Raw genomic sequence first — 22336 nt, 5'->3', positions numbered from 1 at the left:
AAAACCAGCATTCAGAAACATACAAAGCCTAATGTCAAACTTACCAGTCAACAACAGTGAGATACCCATTTTAGTGACCCATTCTCGCTTTCATAGGACTGCATATTGTTGATGATGAAAAATGGGGAGATGTTATACCTGGCAATGAAAAATTAAGTCATTTTCAAACATCTATTTGTTCCCTGCTAAGAGAGTATTATTATCCACATGAAAATAGCAAGCAATTATTCATCCACTCTGAGATTTCTCTTCTATAGAGCACCATCCTGTGACCACCCTCACATTAAATTTGGGCTTGTCTACACATGGAGTTGTTCCTGATTAATTGTTCTTGATTAATGTCATGTGTGGCCAGAGCATTCACATGTGGCATTAATCAGAAATAGCTTTATGTGTAGACAAGACCTACACACTAGTAGTTACACACTAGTAGTCCTAACAAGATCAGCAGGATTGGCCTATGCTCAGCACCTCTTGGGGCCAATAGCTCTTTTATGGAAGTAACATGTTCCTCACTCAGACAGAGGCTCTAGCTGTAAGGTATCCTCAGAGTATTTACCTAACCCCTTGCTTTCTTAGGGACAATGGTACTTGCCTTTAACAGAGTGCTGTGGGTAGTTGCTCGAGTTGGAGACAAAAGTGCAAATATTCTTTAATTACTCTATTTTATGTACGTTCTTGCCCTCATAGAACTGGAGGAGTGAATCAGTCCTAAGCCTGTTCAAGCTTGGATGATTTTTGCTCAGACAGTAAAGAAAGGGGGTTTGACTTCACTTAGCTGACTCCATATAAAGCAGATTAAGGGAGACCTTTCCCCACTACCAACCTATAAGCTCATTTCTTCCTAGGTAACCGCCGAATCTTACATACTCCTTCCTTCTTTGTCCTGGTGTTGAAGTTCTCATTCCCTTGAGTTCTTTTTACCCACATATTTCTGATGTATGGAGACATCCTTCTTTCTCAGCAAGATTTTTTCTTTTTTTTTTCTTTTTTTTTTTTCTACTCCAAGCTGGTTCGATTCTTATATTGTATTATAGCAAGCCAAGATGATATTACTCCAAGTACCACAATTCAAAACTACTTTCTTGAACAATTATTTACTGTTTTGTTTTTGGTTTTGGTCTGCTGGGCACCTACACTCAGTTCTGGCAGCAAATAGAATTTAAAGAATAATTCTCAGCACAAGTTATTAAACCAGTGTCATCTGAGCACTCCAGTTTTCTTATTTATATACACAAAACTAAAGCAGTACTTAAATTTACTGGCCGTGATAAAACACACTTATTTTGATGGAGACTATCCCATGAATGTTTATTTTCCTGGTTTCATACTAACTTGTTTCTGCTTTTATGATGATTCAGAAACTGAAAATTGATTTATACAAACATTGATTAAAAAAGAGAACAGTTCTATAAACACACAGTGTTCTGCTCTTACCTACATTTTCTTTATTTTTGTAAATCTTATTTTTAAAGTTTTGAGATCTGAGGTTTTCTGGAGGGTTGGGGGGGCAGACGGGTTTAACTGCCTGTTTATTTCATACTGTAACTTATACCTCTGTGTGTTAGATGTGGCTTTGGAATTCTCTTTTAACAGTATATCACTTGTTTTAGACCAGGTGTCGACTGGTCAAATTACAGGAACATGAAGTATAATTTGTACTTGTCAGGCAGGCAGCTGTTTCTTAAAAGTATTAAGTACTATCTTTTTCACCTGATTCAGTGAAAAGAGATCTAAATGTGTAGTGGGCAGTTACACCCTCCCAATGTGTCTCCACCTGCATCATGCCATGGATGGTACTTTGTCATCTGAGCTCTGGAATCATGATGGACCCAGCTGGAAAAGAAGAAAAGAGAGCAATGTGGGAGGAGCAGAGCTCTTAGAAACCATTCCTGGTTTTGTAAATAGGAAAAAACAATTTTAATTTGAGGTGATGTCGTTTCCAAGTGATTAAGCCAGAGAGAAATATTAACTTATTCTTCCACCTACTTGGAAGAGGCATGCAGAAAGTCCCTAATGCACACAAGAGGCCAAACTGCCAGATAGGGGAGCCAAAATTATATTTCAAAAATCTTTTGCCGTGTTTATAATTAGCTAGTGGTAGGTAATCTGGTAGGTGCAGGTCAGTCAGTCAGAGTTGCTGGTACTTAGGTCCCCTACATCTGCAATTCAAGCAGTCAGAGATATTTCAGACTAGGTTTAGTCCTGTCACCTGAATCAAATAATTCAAAGAACCGCTTATGGGGGTGGACCTTCAACGTGTTGTTGGCATACAAGCAGAGTGAAGCTTCTGGTTTAGTTTCTCCTTGAGGAAACAAAATTTAGTTAGGATGTATCAAAACCACTTTGCAAACTAAAACAGAGCATGGTAAGCACAGGCAGTAAGGGAATTAACTTAAAAACTGCATCGCTGCTCCAATCTGGAACACTACACAGAGCTTCAGGAACCTAGAAAAACAATCTTTATTTCCAAAGCAGCCAAGTACCAAAAGTACCAATAGACCATTTATTTTCAGAAACAAAGCTACATTAAAATGACCAATTAATTAAAGGAAAAAAAAAAAAAAAAAAAAAAAAAAAAAAGAACCTTCATCCATTCTTTCTAATGACTCACGTGATAAATCACTGAATTAGAAGGTTCCTAAGCAGTTGTAAGAGCAGAGAACAGGAGGCCAAATATTCAGACCAAAAGCTACAAGGGTGTAAGGATCCCAGCAGCTGAGCAGATGGTCAGTGCATGCTGAAATTACTTGATCTCAATGAGGTGCCTAAGTAACTTTGTGCATCCTGTTCTCTTTTCCACCAAATAAACTAGGACAAATAATTTTTTTAATCTCTGGGTTAGATTAATAGATCTCTGCTTAGGTTGTTGTATAGTAATTTTGTACTTCATCATTTCAAATGCAAAAACAACTGAGAGACTTTCAGACTGTAGATAAACCAGTACTACACACTTTTTTTTATTATTCAATAGATGCTGCATAAGCTGGGATTGTTTTTGCTGCTATTGCACTTGTACAGCCCTTAACTTAAGCAATGGGTGCTTGTATGGGAACAACTACTGTAGAAGCAGTCATAATGTGCTTATTGACAAGATTAAGCCTCAATTTTCCTTCAAAGACATTACAAGCTGCATCACCATTTCACCATTTGTTCTTGGATGGCTTCTGTACATTGCCCACTGTAGTATTAACAAGCAGTTTTAAAAACATGTACAGCAAAAGTTTAATTTTATTAAAAATACATAAATAAATCCCATCAACTGTCCTGTGTGTAGGACATTCCTCTTGGTGATCTCCTCAGTGTTATACAGCTGCCTCCAAATTTAAATTGAAGTCAACACAGTTTTAAAAATTGGTTTGGACAAAACATTAAAGAATATATTACAATCATCAGGCATAAGCAGTGCAGATGCCTGTTATGAATGATATAACTTCCTATTTGCATCTTGAATCTCTTTGATATAATCTCCACTCCACTTTGCAATTATTAGAAAAATAAATTAATTTCTTCTCTTTGAGGAAGTTGTGAGAGGAACGGAGGAATGAAAAAAGTAAAACAAATTTTGTAGAACCATAATTCTAAAAATAATTCAAAAATTATGTGGGAAAAAGGGTAAAGGTCTGTGGAAAAAAAATTAAGCATTCAGTTAAAGAAAAAAGTTTACATTGCTAGAAAAGTGGCAACAAATTCCATTCCAACTTGCTTGTTGTGTTTCACTATTTTTGCCTTTTAAAAAATACACATTTACTGTTCCATGCACCAATTATGAATTCTTAGCAGGCCTTCCAAGGAGTAGAAATTTAAATTAGATTACAAAAATAACCTCAAAAGCAGAGAGAGATTTTAAATAGATCATTGAAACTAACTGCAAAATTCTTTCATAGCAAGGGGAATGGGTAATGATTTTTAACAGCGCCTTAAAATTAACCCGAGTACCATTTACTTTCAGCATGTTGGATTTGGCAGCTCTAGTATGAGGTTAATGTGGAAGTGAACATAAAAAGTTTTAAAGCTTTTTATTTGCCAAACTGAAATCCCATGAACTAAAAGCTTTGGGAAACCATTGTGACATCAAGCACCGGCTACAGATTATGTATAATGCTCCAAGATATGTGCTATTGAGGGAATAGAATCAGGGCAGGAGTTGTTGTATCTCTTCTTTCTGCTACCTGGAATAATGAAAAAGTTCTCAGAATAGGTGTTACTTGGAGGGATCAGCAATCCTGCCATGCAGCTGCTCCATTTGGTTTGAGTCAGCAAAACAAGTTATCCAACCTTGCCCCATACAAGAAAACTCCCATTTCCCTCCTGCCTTTGCTGGCACAATGGTTGCATCTTGACCAGAATCACAGCTGGTCTTGCATATTTAAACCTCTTACCTTTTACTAGCAAAAGCCAACAAGTAGTAAACAAAACAACCTTCAAAACTGCAACATCTGCCAGTTGGGGCAGAGTGGCCTTGTCTATACAAGTGTATTTTCTGGTGTCTCACAGGACTGACAAGGCCAGTCTAACCCCATCTGAATCAATGGTGAATGGAGTACAGTGTTAGATGAAGATCTCTGGCGGCACATATTTTAAAACTTGCCACTGAGTCTGTGTGGCTTGACACTGTGGTGCTAAATTTTCTAGTGACTGCTTTATCTCCACTAGCACTCTCAAAACTTCTGCTGTGAACAGAGCCCCCACCCATTACCAGCACTTAAAAACAGAAGGAAAAAAAAAAAGGAAAACAAAAACTAACACCACTCAGAAACAAAACAAAGCAAAACAAAAACACCCCCTACCTCAAAATCCCACTGGGAAGAAATATTGTCCCTAGAGAAAGGCCAAATTTTCAAGCACCTTTTCTCTTCAGCTGCTGTATATGTTGTGACATATTGTCACAGGTTTACAATACTCTCTGCTATTATTTTTTTCCTGCCTCTTTAGAAAATAATTTTCCATTCTTAATATTCATGAAGAAGAGTTTGGAAAAACAATAACACAAAACAGCACAAATTGAAACATAAGTGTATAATCCTAAGACTTCTTTTAGCCAAACCAGTGTAGTGAACCCATTTTCTAGATTTGTGAGTGAAAGAAAAAGAATGCATTTGTTTTGCACAACACCAGTGTGAAAAAGGATCCCTCACAAATAAAATAATCATAGAACCATAGAATGGTATGTGTTGGAAGGGAATTTTAAGATCACCTAGTTCCAACCCCCTGCTATAGGCAGGGACACTTCTCTCCAGACCAGGTTGCTCAAAGCCCCATCCAGCCTGGACTTGATCACCTCCTGGGTGGGCTCATCCACAGTTTCTCTGGGCAATCTATTCCAGGATCTCACCACCCTCACAGTAAATGATAAATAATATTGTCTGATAAAACCAAGACTCTAAGTGGGTGCTTTATCAAGCACCTAGCTCGGAAAGGGAGTTCAACAGCCCATGGGTGGCCAGTCCAGCCTGGCATGGTCTGGGGTCGGCGCAGCCACTTCTCCCACTTCCCACGGGATACCCACCAGCCCTGATTGTGCCTCCTCTGCCCTCTGAGGCACAGTTACTCAGCTAGGGGAGAGGGAGGTTGCAGGCAGTCACCACGCTGCTGAGAAGTCTGGAGTCAGGGGGCAACACATCTTGCCTGCCCACACAAAGCAGTAGCTGCTAGTGACAGATGCTAAGAGACCTGTGTCAAAACTAGTCGTACAAGCATGAGATCTTTGGGTTAAAAGCGAACCCTCAGCCAGCCCTGGGATGTGAGTACTTGGATGTATCCTTGCTGAGAAAGTGTGGCTTCCCCATTTTATTTTCTGATGCTCTCAGGTGCATGAGAGAATTGCTCCTAAAGTTATTGCTACTTGCACAGAAACAATCGGCCATTTGGATGAGTTTGGTTTTTAAAGTAGCTCCCCTTCAAAGCAGCACTCCAGAAAAATGTGCCTGGAGCTCACCTGCCTTGGTAGGACATGGAAATAACAACATCCTTAGCAGTGAGAACTTCTGGTTGAACAAACAGTTTGTAAAAACAAAGAAGGTTTAGAGTCCAAGCAATTTTGTGCAGTAATAGAAAAATGCAAGATAATGGGTAACCAAAGGAACACACTTAAGCAGTTGAAAAGACTTTGAATAAGACCTTTCACAGGGGGCTACCAAGGAAAGCTATTTCCCAGGAGGAGAAGAGGCAACATCCTGTGGTGAACGAAAATCTAGCACATAGGGCCAGAGTAGGAATAACCATTCAGTTCTCTTTGAAAACTTCATCCTCCTGGATCAATACATACAGCAATAATTTTCACTATACTTGCTGAGAACATACCAGAAAGGATAGCTGCACAGGAGTGGCAGGAGAGAGGAAGCTGGTGGGTGGGGAGACACCTAAGAAAGCCTTGACAAAAACAAGTAATTGAGGAATGCCATGGCAGATGGGATGCAGAGCAGATAAGCACAGAGTAATGTGCCTTGGAAGACATGATTTAACTACTTGTATACACAGATGGGTTTTGAATTAATTGTAACCTTTCAACAAAAAGATTGAGGCATCAGTGTGGACAGCTTAATGAAGATGTCTGCTCACTGTGCTGCAGTGGTCAAACTCAGAAAATAAGCTGCAATTAAAAAATGGAAGAAAGAAAATACTGCAATGAGATTATGTAAAGTATTGACAAAGAAGTTTCTTTTAAGCACCCTTAGAGGGAAGTGGAAGAGAAATATGCCTACAGAGTAAACCAAAAAGACCTTGCAGTGGGCAGCCCTGAGCAAATCCTGAGTTATTTGCCCTGCTTCTGACTACAAGGCTTCTCAGCATTTTTACACAGCAAAATGGCCATTTTTGAAGAAAGAATACAAGAAGTTTATACACTCAGTTGAAACAGACATAGCATGCCTGTGTATGTTGTTCAATAATAATAATAAAAAATCAACCAAAAAACAACACACAAATGGACATAGCTTAACAATCCATGGAAAACTAGTCATAAACTTTTAGTATGGCAAAGAGCTTAGTTTACTACCAAAACAGAGGAGACTTAAACATACAGAAAGTAAATAAATAAAAATGCTGGAAACAGTCTTTCAGCTGATGTAAATCGAGTTAGCCCATTAACTGCTGTAATCAGCAAAACTGATTATATGAGTCAGGGAGGTACCACATTGTCTGTTGTACAGAAAATAACATGAGTTCTCAGCTTATGAAGTTCAAGACTCAGCAGTGTTAAGACAGAAATCCTTCAGATTTACATCTCCATAGGTGATGATATGGCTGTCTTGGTGCATTGCATTAAAGATTTGTCTTCTCAGTTGTATGACCACAAGGAAGTCCTTCTCAAAGTATGGTATTGTTCAGTGCCGGATGCTTTATGAGTTCTCTGGAAGATATTATTGTTGGCATTGCCAGTAGGCAAATGCTGAACATAGTGTACCAGCAGTTTTTCTGTGCTCTAAGTACCTATATTCAGGCATAATATGTGTGACTGAATTTCAGATATCCTTTCAGCTATTTGTTCTTTCTCAAATCAAGTTCCTTTGTGCTGTGCTAACAAAAATTGAGCCAGGGATAGCTAGCCATAATACATGAGCAGCAATGAACCTAACATTACAGTTAAAAATAGCATTAATCAGAGCTATACAATCAATTTAAGCTAGTGTTAGTCACTGAGCTGTTTGTTTTATTCTGCAAGCTACATAAATATTCCCAAGCAATCAACTAGCCTTGAGAATTTATACACTGAAGACAATGAATGAAATGTTCATAAAACATTGTAAACTGGCAGGAGTTTTATGTTCAAATATGATGACTTTTAGAAAATCTCTAAATGAAAATGCAGAGTAGGGAATATTTCTTAGAGGAATGTAAGTTAAATGTACATGGTTAGTTGTCTTCCTGCCATGACATTGGAGTGGCAAAGAGGGATATGAAGAGCAGACAATCGCAGGAGGTAGAAGAATAGGCTAAGCACTTTGAGGAAATATTTCACCAAAGACATTGAAGACAGTTTCAGACAAGTATAAAAGCCCTAACAAATACTCCTATTGTTACACAGCTTTCATACTAGAGAAAACTGTAGGATATTTGTTTCATTGTATGTGGATCTGTAGCCAGGTAAGTTGTTGGATTTAACACTTTCTGTGCGAATGGAAATCGGTTATAGGGATATCAGAGTCTGAAGGGAAAAAAGAGGCTAAGGATGAAATTATGCAAAGAAGATATCAAAGGACATAATTTCACTATAATGGGTCATACACTGTTAGACTGTTGCAACTCACTGGATGATGGTTTGTTTTTTTTTTTTTTTTCAAGGGAGGCAATGTTGCATATAGCCACAGGAAATGGGCTATTTGGAAGGAAAATTGCAGTGATCTTCCTGGGCAAGAGCTATGAGGATTGAAAGTTTGTGAGAATAATTCATCCTGGAGCAGAAAGGAAGCAAGTGCCTCCAAAGAGTCTTGCAGGGGTAATTGGTAAGAGGCATTGGGAGTGGAATATTTAGGGCACTGAAAAGGCAATAGAAGAGAGGGGAGAGTTTTTCTCGGGTAGGAATGAGAGCTTAAGGAACTGTTACTGAGAGGCTGTTGGAAAGGAACTTTATTTAGTGTGACATTGAATGTTCCTGAGTGGACATTGCCTCCGTTGAAGCTGATGGTGATAGCGACTTCCTAAGGGAGATCAAGAGATCAAGATGGCCAGGTTCCCACTCGTGAATGGAAAATAGAGCAGAAAACTAAATTATCTTTAAAATATTTTGACATAAATTATCTATGGCCACAGTAATAATACTCAAGTATTCACACCAAAAAGGTCGCCGCAAGGCATTTTTTAGGAAGGGGATATTACTTTTCCCATTTTATGGAAAGAAAAAACTAGGCTCTGTTTGAGACTTTCACAATGAAAAAGGAATTTGAGTGCTTAAGACAGAATTTCATTACACTGACTGAATTGGGAAGGTGGGGGAGAGGAGGGAGAACAAGTACTCTGGCTCCTGATCTGTTGATGAAACCACTAACTAGGCTGTTAAAGGTCTTGTTTTCTTTTCTGATTACATATCACCATTTGAATCCATCAGCTTCTCATTTAAAAGGAAAAGAGTGCATGCTCGATTCCAGAGTAATTAGGTAGTGTTGGTGTTATGCACTGAAGCTGTAAAGTGCTAATTTATGTAAAAGGCAGCTAGTGGTATTATTAGTGCTTGAGTGTGATATCATCAGGCTGACGCACAAGAACAGCAGTGTGTGAAGTACATCTCCTGTGCCGTCCTAAAAACAACTTCAAGCAAAATTAATCATTTGAAAAAATCACAGTATCAAAATTTTGCAGAACTCACATAGCTATGCTTGATCAGAAAACAGCGTTTATCTTTGTGTTACCAAGTAAGGGGCTACAAAACGTGAGTTTTAACTAACTTGAGGAAATCTGAACTATTTTGAACTATTTTGTTTATATTTACTTTCCTGGGTCTTCGTTGTTTCTTAGGCATCCGGATGTACACATTTCGGGGCAAAACTTGAAACATTTCGAAATTAGGTCTGTTACTTTTGAATCCCACAGCCCCCCCCCCGCCGCGCCCCCCCCCAAAAAAAAAAAAAAACAAAAACAAAAACAAACAAACAAAAAAAAAAACAACAAAACAAAACAAACGCAGCTACTTACACAAGTGGAAACAGCATAGGCTGGTGCCAGCCAAAAAGAAAGGCTGAGGGAGAAGAAATAATCCACACAGAAAGTGTGTAACTAATCTTGATAGGAATAACAGCAAGCCTTGTCTGCAGCTAGCACTTGGGGAGGGAGAAGCCTAGATAGGTATCTTACATGCCGAGAATGGCCTGTCTGTGTGAGATTAACCCTTGCCACAAAGAAGCCAGCCAGATAAGATACCGCAGCTCCAAAGAAAGGCGATGTGAAGTACTGGATTGAGATGAGACCCAACTTGAAACATAAAGCCTTAAAATAGAGGTTTGGATTACAGGCTTTCAACTAAGGAAATGCAGTGGAAATCCACTGAAAAGATGGGTCCGTGGTGGAATGATTCATGGATCCTTCATGCTTGAAAAGCTTGTAAAAGTAAACAAAATGGAGAAGGCTATGCTAAAGAAGTTAACTAAAATGGTGAATGCAATGGGAAGGTTTACTTCTTATAAATTCCCCATGAACCGCAGCATATTCTGAAAGGCCTGGAATGAATGCTGCTGCCATCACCACACAGCACACACATTGCAGTTATTTAATTTAGGAGAAAAACATAATCAAATCAAAGGAGAAAGTGTAACTGAAACTGCAACTGTCTGCTGACTGTGTGTGACATATGACCAACACCACAGCTGCCTGTAACCCTTTATCATCATCAAGAGGATTAAACTACTTCCCCATTTATTTAAGAAAAATTAAAAGTGCCAAGGATGCTGGAGAAACCTTAGCAACCACGGTGATTATATTATAGAACAAGTTTGCTACATAATACAACACTGTTTCAGCACATATTTGTTTGCTGTTCAGTGAACCCTTGAAGAGCCCCATGGGAGTCAGTATTTCTCCCGTGATTTAGAAAGATTCTGCTGCATGAGGTCCAATGAGCATGCCTAAAGTATGTGCTTACTCAAATTGAAATTGTAGCTCACTACAGTAACAGAACATTTCCATTATAAACATTATGTTAATTTCACTAACCTTTTATTCATATCAGAAATATTAGAGCCATAAAGGGAAAACATGGACTTAATCAATGGAATAATACAATCAGATTTCAGACTGGATACTATTAAATTCCAAGCTAGACACTCACACAGCTCAGTGTCTCAAGTGGACTGTCACGCTATAAAGATGCAACCACCTGGAAACACGGCCCCATCGTTGTGTTTAAGTTGAATCAATTTGCTCAGCTGGTGGTCTGAGAAGTCAGATTTTGTCACCCTTACTCATACTGAGAAGTATTTTACTTCCTGCTTAGACTCATTGATTTGAAATAAAATATTTGTACACAGATGCAAGAAAATAGGATAACTGTGTGAAATGATCTGCCTAAAAAATTTGACTGATAATCATATGTATAAATGAATCCTGGACTAGGATTTATATTTGTAATCATAAATCTTCCTTTTTGTTTTGTTTTGTTTTGTTTTGTTTTGTTTTGAACTCCAATTCACCCTAATAACAAACTTCAATTGTTCTGTGGACTTTAAATAAATTACTTGCTAACTACCAGTTCAATTAATTACAGAATGTATGCAATGAACACTTGGTGTGTAATCATCCAGGTCTAATACATACTTAGAAGTATGTACTCTACTTTCTAACAGTTTTTAATTAAATAAAACATTTCATTCTACTTGAACATTTTTAAGAAGCCTTAGTTGACTTAAAGTAATATTATTGTTACTTGCCTCAGTGGACAAATTGAACAAAATTTTGTTCATACAGCCTCACTTCTGACTGCTTTTCATCTCTGTGCTAAATCTGAACCTGCTGTCATTTGGCTGCAGAAGCTACTACCTACCACTTCCTCAAAGTTACATGAATGTTTTACTTTTGTAATATCTTTTTACCATTGATGCCTGAAAGTAAAGAGGGTCCAAAAAGTTCCGCGTTGGGATTTTGAGTGATAGAATACAATGGGATGATGCTTGATCAGTAATCTGCGTATTTATGAGTTTATTTTTGTACAGTTACATCCTCCTGAACCTCTTCACAAAATAATGTTCTTAGTAAGAGTTCTTATTTTTTACAAAACTTTATTTTCAAAGAGAATACTTTGCAATAAAATTACACTTATGGATGAACCTCATAATTGTTTAAGTAATCTTGAAGTACTGCACCAAGAGCACATAACAGCAAAATGATGGAACTTGTCATCTTTCCCAAGACTTTCTCACACATATATGACAATATAGATGAAGGGTGCAAAGCCACATTCATTATCACCATTACAAAACACACCAGCATATTACTATCTTGAGCCATCTAAACAAACAGGAAAAGGTGGGTGGGAGAGAGAGCAACACAATTTGCATAGTCCATGTTCCCTAATTTAGAAAACCATTTTGATTCATACATCTTCTGTTCCTGGCTAAGACAAGGATATCGTCAGAGGCACTTCCAAATGGCTCAAAAAGTTCCTTGCTCTGAGTAATTCTTTGCTTTTCATAAAGATTTGTTGCTAACAAATAGACTGCTAACCACTGTTCTTAGCAGAATAACCACTACCAGTAAAAATAGCAATCAGTGACATTGTGAAGCCTAGCAAAGGAAAAAAGAGCCCTGTGCTGACTGATGGAGATCACACACACTCTGTCTCCCTACATTTCCAGGCACTTTCCCACACTAGCCAGGTGCAAGGAACATGGTACAGATTTTCTTTTGCTTGGACATCTTTCCAGTAATTCCTTCAAATGTGACCCACCACTGGGGTCACCTCCTCCACACCTGTGTTGATGACCAGTGTGCCAGGCACATCACCTCACCGACCTGCAGCATTCCCAAGGAGAGAGGACTGTTGAAACAGGAGGGCTTACATTGAGCTCTGTGGAACACCTGATCAGTGTCTGGAACTGACTGTGGAGAGCTGTGATGGTTTTAGGATGCTTGTATTGAATGAATTGAACCAAGTTAATTCTATTAATTCTGCCATAGTCTTGGTGCTAGTCAAGCAGCAGAACTTGCCAAGGTTCCTTTCCATCTGGATTCTTGGAGGATCTCACACCCAGGCCCACAGATAACCTTGTGTGCATCCCAAACCATTTAAGAATAACAGGTCTCTCAATAAATATGTCAGAAAAAGAAATACCTCCTCTAGTCAAAAACCTTGCATTTTTCCCCATAGGCAATAAACTCACTGATCTATAAAAGGGGGGAAAGGCTGACAGACCAAAACAGATCTCTGTGCTTCCTGCGTACCTATTTGGAACAAAAATGCTGAGTTCATTGCTTTTCCTAGGGATGGGCTGTGAAACAGGCAGCAGCCATGCAGCTGGTGGAGCCAGAGCTGGAGCCATCCTGCACCACAGTTGCATCTTCCCTTCAACTGCCCAGGGAAGGGTGGGATTGAAGGAAGCAGTGATGAGGACAGAAGTGAGAGGTGCCAGAAAATAATGGCTTGTCTTCCAATACAATAGCTTAATCATTTCTACACAAAGGGCATTTCTTCCAGGATATCATTCTAATATAAAATTTCCTATCAGATAACCCTAGCAGATGTCCTGAATTGGGTTTTCCTGACTGCTTTGTATCAGCGTGGGAGGGAACACATAGAAACTCACTTCCAGGGGTGATGTGGGAGAAATAAGTCACAGGGAGTTACAGATTACATTTGGAGTTGGGAAAAAAAAAAAAAAAAAAAAAAAAAAAAAAAAGACTTGGAGATCCAAATCTGCCAGAAATTCATTGTTCATTTGGTTCCGGAAGCAGATCCCTAGAACCATATGTATTCATTTGACTTGAACATTTCCAACAAATATGTGGAAAGACACCGTCTGGGATTATCCTTTATAATTTTCCTTTCTGTTCCAGCAGTGTTCCGACCTGGAAGGAGTGAGCAGGGCAGCAGCCAGAAATCAGGCTCTGTTCCCCTGTGACTTTCTGATATAAAATGTTAACACTCGAGCGAGGACCATTTTTCCTTGCTTTTCTATTGCTGTGCTTAATCGTTCTCAGTGGTTCTTCCAGAATGGGCACAGCAATCTGTGAGCTCTGCTGCTCCATCTTCACCCTGCCTACTTCCTGCATTCTCCAACCATGCACTGCCTTTCTTGTTATTTGACTGAAGAGCCAATTCAGGTATGCAGATGCCTTTGTAGACTATGGGTGACCGGATAGCTTTAAATAAACCTGGCTCAAATCAGGAGGTGGCATGCATGAGATCCAGCTTGCTACCAGCTCCATGATGGCCTCATGCTTTGTCCTGCATTCCCTTAGCTGCCTGTCACCAAGTCTTCCAGCCATTTCCTGGAAAGCAACCAGTTGATTGTGTTCCTATTGTGCTGCAGCCACAAACCAGTAACAATGAAAACATGTCTTGTATCACTCTGCTGAGCTTTATCTCAGCACACTGCAGCCCCTGATGAAGAAAGCTCCATCATGCCTGCTTCACTGCACGTGGGCTGTAAATACCTGAAGATGTGTTTTGTATGAGTGAGGTGTCACAGAGGCTCTGACATGCCTTCTATTGCTTCTGGCAGTCTCTTGCCAATTCTCCATAACTCACTTTGGCATCTGATACCAGCTTCCAACATCTGAAAGCTGAAAATAGGAAAGGGCATTTGCAGGGCTGTGATATGATGTGTGCTTGGCTTTGAAAAGGATCTAAAACTCAAAGCAAGGGAGAGCAAAAAGGCATACCGATATCACCATGGATATGTGACATTAAACAAACCACTTGTCATGATACACAGCTGACAACTTGCCAAATGGAGCAGGATCTTCTTATTATTCATTGTTTTGCCCTGTAAAACCTCCCTGAGCCAGACTGGAGGTCCTGCTGAACAGCTTCTCCCAGAAGTGTACCTACTCAACATGCATCAGAAGAGCAAAACACAACTTTGTGATGACATCCTAACTAATATCTGCAGGAAAGAGAGCTGCAGGGTGAGGTCACTTACTCAAGGTAACTCTGGAACTCAAGGCAATCCCTTTCCTCCCAGGGCTTTAATTCCATCCTTGCCATGCATCTCAGCTGGGGTTTGAGTGGAGTATTCTTCTGGTGTCTTGTAAGTGTGAGGACTGCAACGGCCATGCAGAGATTTACTCTTCACAGAATCATGGAATTGAGAATTATAGAATATCCTGAATTGGAAGGGGCCCATAAGGATAATCGAGTGGAACTCCTTCCTCTGTCTCCATCACAGAAGAGAAAGGTGGAGCTGCTGCTCTTCCTTAATTTGCTGTGGCCAGGTGAGGGCCTCATCCACACAAAAGGTGGCAGGAGGGCTGCCAAATGCCCATACTTCCTAGTGACCCCTGTGGCCTTTGCCAACATCTCCTCCGCAGAAGCACTTGTGCACCTCTTACACTGCTGTGTCTTTGCATGGTACGCGGAGAAGCAGAATCTCCAGCTCAGCCTACATGATGTCTGCTTTGACCTCAAAAGAGGAGCGGATGATCCCTCCTGTCTGGGGAAGGGTATTCATGTGGGCACTCAAGAAGGGAAAGCAGAGAGGAGAAAGCCAGGTGAAAGCTGAAATCAAAGCAACATCCAGCTCTCCCCTGCAGTAGGCCTCCCCCATCCCACAGCATCTGTGTGCTCCTCCAGCACAACAGCCCTCCAGAGCAGGTTGGGTTTGGAGCAGAGGTGCACTGTGCAGTACTGCTGCTCTCAAGGCAGTTGGGGCACACTTGTCCCTCTAGGGTGGAACGGGGCAACCTGTGATAGGAGGGGCAGAGGACATGCTAGCCAGGACGGTCATATTCACAAAGCATTCACCCGCATTATCGACGTTTTTTTTTCCTTCTCCATTCTAAGAACATGGATCGTAAGCAAGAAAATGGGCATCGCCGGAAGGGCACCCGCCCCGGACACCCGAGGTGGCTGCTACACTGTGGGCTACGCGGGTACGGAGGGAAGCCGGGAGGGAGAGATGCGGCAGCGCGGCTGTGAAAAAAGGTGGATCTCGGATCTCGTCGCCGGGAGAGGCGCCGGCCCGTGGGAGCACCCACGCGCGTCCGCGTCCGGGATCGGACACCTGCACGGCGGAGGCCCGGGAGGGGCCCGGAGCGGGGCCTCTTTGAGAGCGGGCGACGCTGCCTTAGCGGCCGGCCCCACGCGTGTCCGCGGCCGCGCTGTGCCGGCGGGCAGCGCCCTCCTCTGTGGCATTGCCGGGGCTGCACTCCCCGCCGCGGAGCCCCGCTTTGTTCCCGGGGGAGCCCCACAAACACACGTGTGTGATCAGGGGAAGTGGGGCCTCTGGATGCTGTCCTGCGTGGCTCTGCGCGTGTATGCGTCCCTGCGTGTGCGTGTATGTGTGCGCGCTGGGTGTTGGTTGGTTTTCGTTGTTGTTTTGGGGGGGGGCGCCCCCCCCTCGCTTGCTCCAGGTTTTACTTCTGGTTGCCTGTGAGGGTTTTGCTCCTCCCTTCTGAAATCCTATATTAGCTGTGGCCAAAGCTGGGTAAGAAACACAGCTCATTGTTGGCAAGTGCCGATGAGCCTCGCAGAGGAGTGAGGAGCGGCGCTAGGGCTGCGGCAGCGGCAGAGCCCCGCCGTCACGTCAACCCGGGAGAGGAGTGCAGCGCGCTCTATGCGGGGTGACTGCTGGTGACTGATTTCACCGCCACCTTTGAAGGGAAAGAAGAAAGCAGCCGGGAGGTGAGTGCGGAGGTTGGGCAGCTGCTGCGGTGCGTCCCTTTTGTGTGCGGCAGGAAAAATGCGACCGCTTAAACACGCGAGAAAAGGTGCTCCTCGGCTGCGCGGCTTAATCCCTTATCTGTGCCTCGCGGTGTTTGAATTTATTTCTTTTTAATTGGGACTTAATTCCAAAAGTTGCTGACAGCGGCGGGGTGGGACTTGCCGATTCTTTGCTCGCTCTCCGCAAGTTGGAGGAGCGCCTTTGAACGAACGCCGCTTGTGACACACGAAGGGCTCGGGAGGCGCGGGGCCCCCGTCCGGGAGGAGGCAGCTGTGCCGGGTGCCGCACTCCGCCGATGGTGCGCACAAGTTGGAGCGGGCGGGCGCGCCGCGTGCCGGCTGAGCGGAGGGAAGAGGGGCGTTCGCAGGGCGGGCGCCGCTCGCGTTTCTCCCTTTGTACTCCACGGTAGAGACGCGGTAGGGAGGTTTCCCTCTGGAAAGAGGACAGCGAGCGGCGCGGTGGCTTTCCTCGGGCCGGTGATCGAGGGGCGTTCTCTTTAACACGCTCGCTTTCCAGGTGGGAGATGGCGGAACATATGATGGCCATGAACCACGGGCGATTCCCCGACGGCGCCGGCGGGCTCCACCACCACCCCGCGCACCGGCTGGGCATGGGGCAGTTCGCCGCCCCCCACCACCACCAGCAGCAGCAGCAGCAGCCGCACGCCTTCAGCGCCCTGATGGGAGACCATATACATTACGGAGCGGGCAATATGAACGCGAGCGGCGGGGTCCGGCACGCCATGGGGCCGGGCGGCGTGGGAGGGGGGCACCCGGCCGGCAACATGCCGCCCCCCGCCCGCTTCAGCGGCTCCCAGTTCATGGCCCCCCCCGTGGGCAGCCCGGGAGGGCAGCTTAGCGCCAGCATGCAGTTGCAGAAGCTCAACAACCAGTACTTCAGCCACCACCCGTACCCGCACGGCCACTACGTGCCGGACTTGCACCCCGGCGGCCACCCGCTGAGCGGCGGCGGACAGCATTTCAGGGACTGCAACCCCAAGCACGGCGGCGGAGGCAGCGGCTTGCCGCCCGCCGTGCCCCACGTCCCCGCGGCGATGCTGCCGCCCAATGTCATAGACACTGACTTCATCGACGAGGAGGTCCTCATGTCCTTAGTCATCGAAATGGGGCTGGATCGCATCAAGGAGCTGCCCGAGCTGTGGTTGGGACAGAACGAGTTTGACTTCATGACGGACTTCGTTTGCAAACAGCAGCCCAGCAGGGTGAGCTGCTGATTCATTTCCAACAAACAAAGGACTTTCTAGCGGTGCGAGTGAAAACATTCCCCCCAACGCGGTGTCTCACTTTTCGCTGCCCGAAAAGGTGAGAATCTGGAAAGCAGAGTAAACTATGCGCTTGCGTAAACTCTTTTTTTTTTTTTTTTCTTTTTTTTTTTTTTTTTTTTTTTTTTTAAATTACTGCCACTTCTTATTTTTGTAGCCTCGACATTCACGTGTCCTCTCCCCCCCTCACCTCTCCCTCCCATCCTTCCCCCATCCCCCCGGGGATCATTCCCATCGAACTGTGCCTTTGGGCGCTGTTTGCCCCCTTCCTCTCTCCTGGTTTCCTCGCAGGAACGTGCCCATCACTCCCACCGTGCTGAACAGATAGATGTTAATCTTGGCAAACTGCTTGATCTTGGGGATTTTGGAAACGATGGTTTCTAATGACTCGAGCTGCATTTAAATTCTGAGGGAACAGGGAAAAAGGCATTCGTTGGTTGCATGAACTTTGAAGGGCAGATACTACTGCACAAATGCTGCCATCTTGCTTAATTTTTAACTATGCATCGCAGTGCAGGCTAATGAATACATTATTTTATTTTATTTTTCGGATATGCTAAACTGGAAGCTTAGCAGATGTGGGCCAAACCTTTCCGGATCAGAACAAGTAATACTGTTACTTAGAGTCTGCTGCCCATTCCCCCTCCCCCATATGTACAGACAATAATATGGTGTGGATGGAATGCTGACTAGTGGCAAACATTTCACAGGTCTTCTTTCTATCTCTTTTTTTTTTTTTAATTTTTTTTTAATTTTTTTTTTATTTTAGTTCAATTATTTTCTATTCTTCAGCATTTTGACACTGTGCTAATATAGTTTATTCCGTACATGAAAAGATACTACTGTGTTGAAAGCTTTTCAGGAAATTTTGACAGTATTTTTGTACAAAACATTTTTTTGAGAAAATATTGTTAATTTATTCTATTTTAATTTGCCAATGTCAATAAAAAGTTAAGAAATGCTTTAGTTTTTCTAGAAGTCATTTACCAGTATTTTTCTTCGAAACTCCCCCCACTGTCCCCAGTAAGTAGAGCATCTCTCTGTAGTGTCATGTCGGTGTTCGAAAAGACATTCCAGGATTTAAGGTACACTGCACCCCTATATATGTCATGGTGAACTCGGTAGGTGAGCAGGATTTAAACATACTTACAGCATACAGCCTCATACGTAGCATTGTAATATGCCTGTCAGTGTGGTTTTATGAAATACAAAGTTGCCGAGATGCGACTTTTTTGTGACTTGCCAACATACTTGCTTTAAATGTAGTTGTCCAGAGTTATGATGCATAAAGTATTTATTATATTTATCTATTAAACTTGTAATTTTATAAATCTGCTTTCATTTATATAGTAGACTTTTTTTTTTTTCCTTTTTGCATATTTATTATCTCATCTGAAAGAACTACTTTGAAAGATTGTTTGACAGGTAATAACTTCTTGTAACTTGGGGAAGGAGGGTGGTGGGCTGCCTCCTCTCCCAGAGAGGGTCAACAGAGGGGAGCGAAGCCCAGATCTGCATCACGTGAGCACTGACCTCGTTCCATTCCTAGAGACTTAGGAAGAAGCTAGTGTATATTCCTAAAATATTCCTCCATGGGATATCTCTCACTCCTTTCTCCCATAGAATTGCTACCGCCTATGCCCGCTGAGACAAATCCAAAGTATCCACTTTTAAGTATTTGTGAGGGGAAAAAAAGGCCACTTTTTTGACATCTTGCTCCCTCATTGCCAACTGTTGCAGACTTCTGCCCTCACTCCACCTTTGGCAAAGCTGACATGTAAGTTAGTTGTAAGTTATTGCTTCAGAGAGGACTGTAGGACCAGGCCTTGGTAATACACATATTCCCATTAACTTCCCAAATTCATTACAGGTATGATGCCCCCATGCTTTCTTCTCGCTTAACTTTTTCAACATTTGTTCTGAGTTTATTAGAAAGAAGAGCAACGCGGTGGAGGTAGTTGAAGTCTAAACTTGGGCACATAAACAGGAGAGGATATCACCGCACCAAGGGAGTGCAAATGCACAGTTATTAATCCAGTGGGGAAAACAAACTGATTACTATTGATAAAAACTGTCCCAGCTGGGATGTAAAGTGCTATTTGGTTTTCTTTGCCCTACATGGACAAGAAGGAGTTAATATGTTTTATGATGGTAAGGAGGAAAATAAATAAATAAATAAAAGCTATAATATTAACAAAAGTAAATATAAGGAAGTGAACACTTCTGGGAAAAGGTGATGATAGCATGGTCCCAGCAGTTGGTAACAGCTCATGTTAGACAACCCAAGAGCTTAAAAATGAGAGGCCGGTTCCAGCCAGCACTTGCTCATGTTGTGCTGCAGCAAACTGAACATCAAATAGGAGCATTTAAAATAACATATGAGTGTTTAGAAGAATACAGGTGTACTTTGCCCAATTTGCCACTATATAAATCCCTTTTCTGTGCTAGGGCTGTTTGATCTGCACACATTGCATTGCTTTCTTCTGGAGAGCATCTTCTGATTCTGATCAACTTCTTACTGAGCAGATCATCAAATTATGGGCATATCAAACAGCATCAATGTTTAAATCCCCTACATTCTCCCAAAATAAAAGGAGATATTCCCACTTATATTATAAAGTACTTTTGCTTCATAATGTTGTTTAAGCAAAAGAATTCTTCACAGTTGAGACATCACTACTTACATCATAGAATTGTTGAATGGCTTAGGTTAGAAGAAACCTTAAAGGTTATCCAGTTTCAACCCCCTTTGCCATTGGTAGGGTTGCCCCCCACCAGCTCAGCTGCCTAGGTCTTCAACCAGGCCGTAAGTGTCCTCAGGGATGGGGCACTACAGCTTCTCTGGGCAGTAGTGCCAGCACCTCACCACTCTGAGAATCTCAACATCTAATCTAAATCCTTTTCCAGGAGCAGGCAGTTTCATGGGCATACTGGCGAAGCCTATTGGTGTACAACTCTGTAAAACTCCCAAGAGCTGCTGAAGGCTCTGGTGTTGGGCTAGGCATTGCCAAGGATTTTTGCAAATTCTTAGAAGTAGACCCTGGGGAAATTTGCAAAACAATCATTTTGCCTACACTGTCCCTTAATTTCCAATGAAGAGTCACATCCCAGGGGATATTACAGTTCTGTATATTCTTATGCATAATACCATCTTCTGAGCAATATTGGGGGCCTGACCCTCGTCTTTCTGAGCTGAACTCCACGGTAATGCTCCCAGTGGCTCATGCAGCTGAAAGAGCAATGGGCCTTTGAGTTGATCCCATATTGCTTATAAAAAAGTTAAAATAATTTATATTTTGAGCACAGTAATCAGTGAAAAACACACAATGACCCAGTTTTCCAGCTACCATCAAACACTGGCCAATGACGTTGCAGCCCTGTGTCCCATTAGGTTGCTTTTAGCATAGGAAACTTGACCTCTGTACTTTGGCTGTTTTTCAAGAACTTCGAACATGGTACATGAGATCTGCTCCTCTTTAAGCCACGTCCATAAATAGCCACACTGCTTTATTCAGTACGGAGATCAGCCTTAAGCCGCTCCGCCACGCAAGACACGCTGGGTGGAAAAAGAGGTGCTGATGTGTGTTATCCTCCGCCTATTCCACCGGGTCTGAAGAAAGTACGGACAGCCGCTGGGCAGGGTGAGGAAGGACCATTCCCCAGCTGGACGTCGGGCCCGGGGATACTGGGGGCACCGAGCACGGCCCCGCCACAGCACCTGCGCGGGGCGGCGCGCCGCGGCGGCACCATGGCGCCCCCCTGTGGAAGACCGCCGGCCCTGCGGGCTCTGGCCGGCTCCACTCTACTCAGCCCGAGGGGATGCGGGGCCTCACGAAATTTCTTACTGTGGCTTTTAGAAAAAGAGCAAACCAACCTCAAGAAAAAAAAAAAAAAAAGAGCCTGTTGGTTGCAGGTTTTATTTAAAAACAATCAAGCAAAACCGGAAAAAAAACCAAAACAAAACAAAAAAATAACCAACACCGTTATATAAACAAGGATTATTCCCTGTTTATCTTGTCTTGCTAGGTGGATTGGAAAATTTCAACATCTGGATTCGTAGAGTTCCTTTCATTTGTTTCTTTTTTTTTTTTTTCTTTTTTTTCTTTTCCCTAAGAGATGTTTTCCACACACCAGATTCACCAGAGAATTTGGGTGCAAAAGCACTGTGGAACACTGGTGATGGGCCAAAGGCTGTGGCACATATCAGTGGCGCCACTTGGTAATACTTGCTGATGGTGTGAAGCATTTCTGCAGCTCCTCCTGGCTATGTGACTCAGTGGGACCTAACATGGGGCTGGTAACCAAATGGCCCACTTCCTCCTTGAACTGGAAATTCTGCAAGAGCTAGAGTGGGCAGGGGCATGGAGATAGTAGAGATGGTGCCAGAAAAAGCAGCTCTCGTCCATGACCTTACTGCTATCCTTCTTGAAGCCTTCATTTCCTCCTAAAAGCTTTACTGAGGGGCTATCATAGACAGGAGTAAGAAGTGTCTGTGTTACAGATTTGGACTACGTGTACTGACCTTAACCTGATCTATTTCTGTACCATCAGTCTTAGGCATAGAAGTGTGAACAAGGACTATGTGACATTGGCAGGAACTGTTTAAATGACAATTTTTATTTATTTATTTTTTAATGCTCAGGCAAATATATTAGATAAAATTGTATGTACATTAAAGCCAAGCTGAGGAACAAAAGCAATTGGGAACTCATGGCAGCAGCATTTTCTCAGGGTTTCATGGATTCTA

The 22336-nt window shown here is 42.7% G+C and overlaps 1 protein-coding gene across 1 annotated transcript; it reads left to right on the top strand.

The window, feature by feature from the left end:
- The first annotated feature begins 15998 nt into the window (after positions 1 to 15998).
- CITED2 (Cbp/p300 interacting transactivator with Glu/Asp rich carboxy-terminal domain 2) lies at positions 15999 to 18925 on the top strand. The gene is made up of 2 exons (XM_042885417.1): positions 15999 to 16267; positions 16824 to 18925. The coding sequence occupies exon 2, from the start codon at positions 16831 to 16833 to the stop codon at positions 17539 to 17541; it is 711 nt and encodes a 236-aa protein (XP_042741351.1). The 5' UTR covers positions 15999 to 16267; positions 16824 to 16830; the 3' UTR covers positions 17542 to 18925.
- Positions 18926 to 22336: the final 3411 nt, after the last annotated feature.

Source organism: Lagopus leucura, unplaced genomic scaffold (genome assembly GCF_019238085.1).
Source record: "Lagopus leucura isolate 7727_CA_CO unplaced genomic scaffold, USGS_WTPT01 Super-Scaffold_73, whole genome shotgun sequence".
Lineage (NCBI taxonomy): Eukaryota > Metazoa > Chordata > Aves > Galliformes > Phasianidae > Lagopus > Lagopus leucura.
The sequence above is the reverse complement of the archived record's forward strand: the minus strand, read 5'-3'. Positions and strand labels throughout refer to the sequence as shown.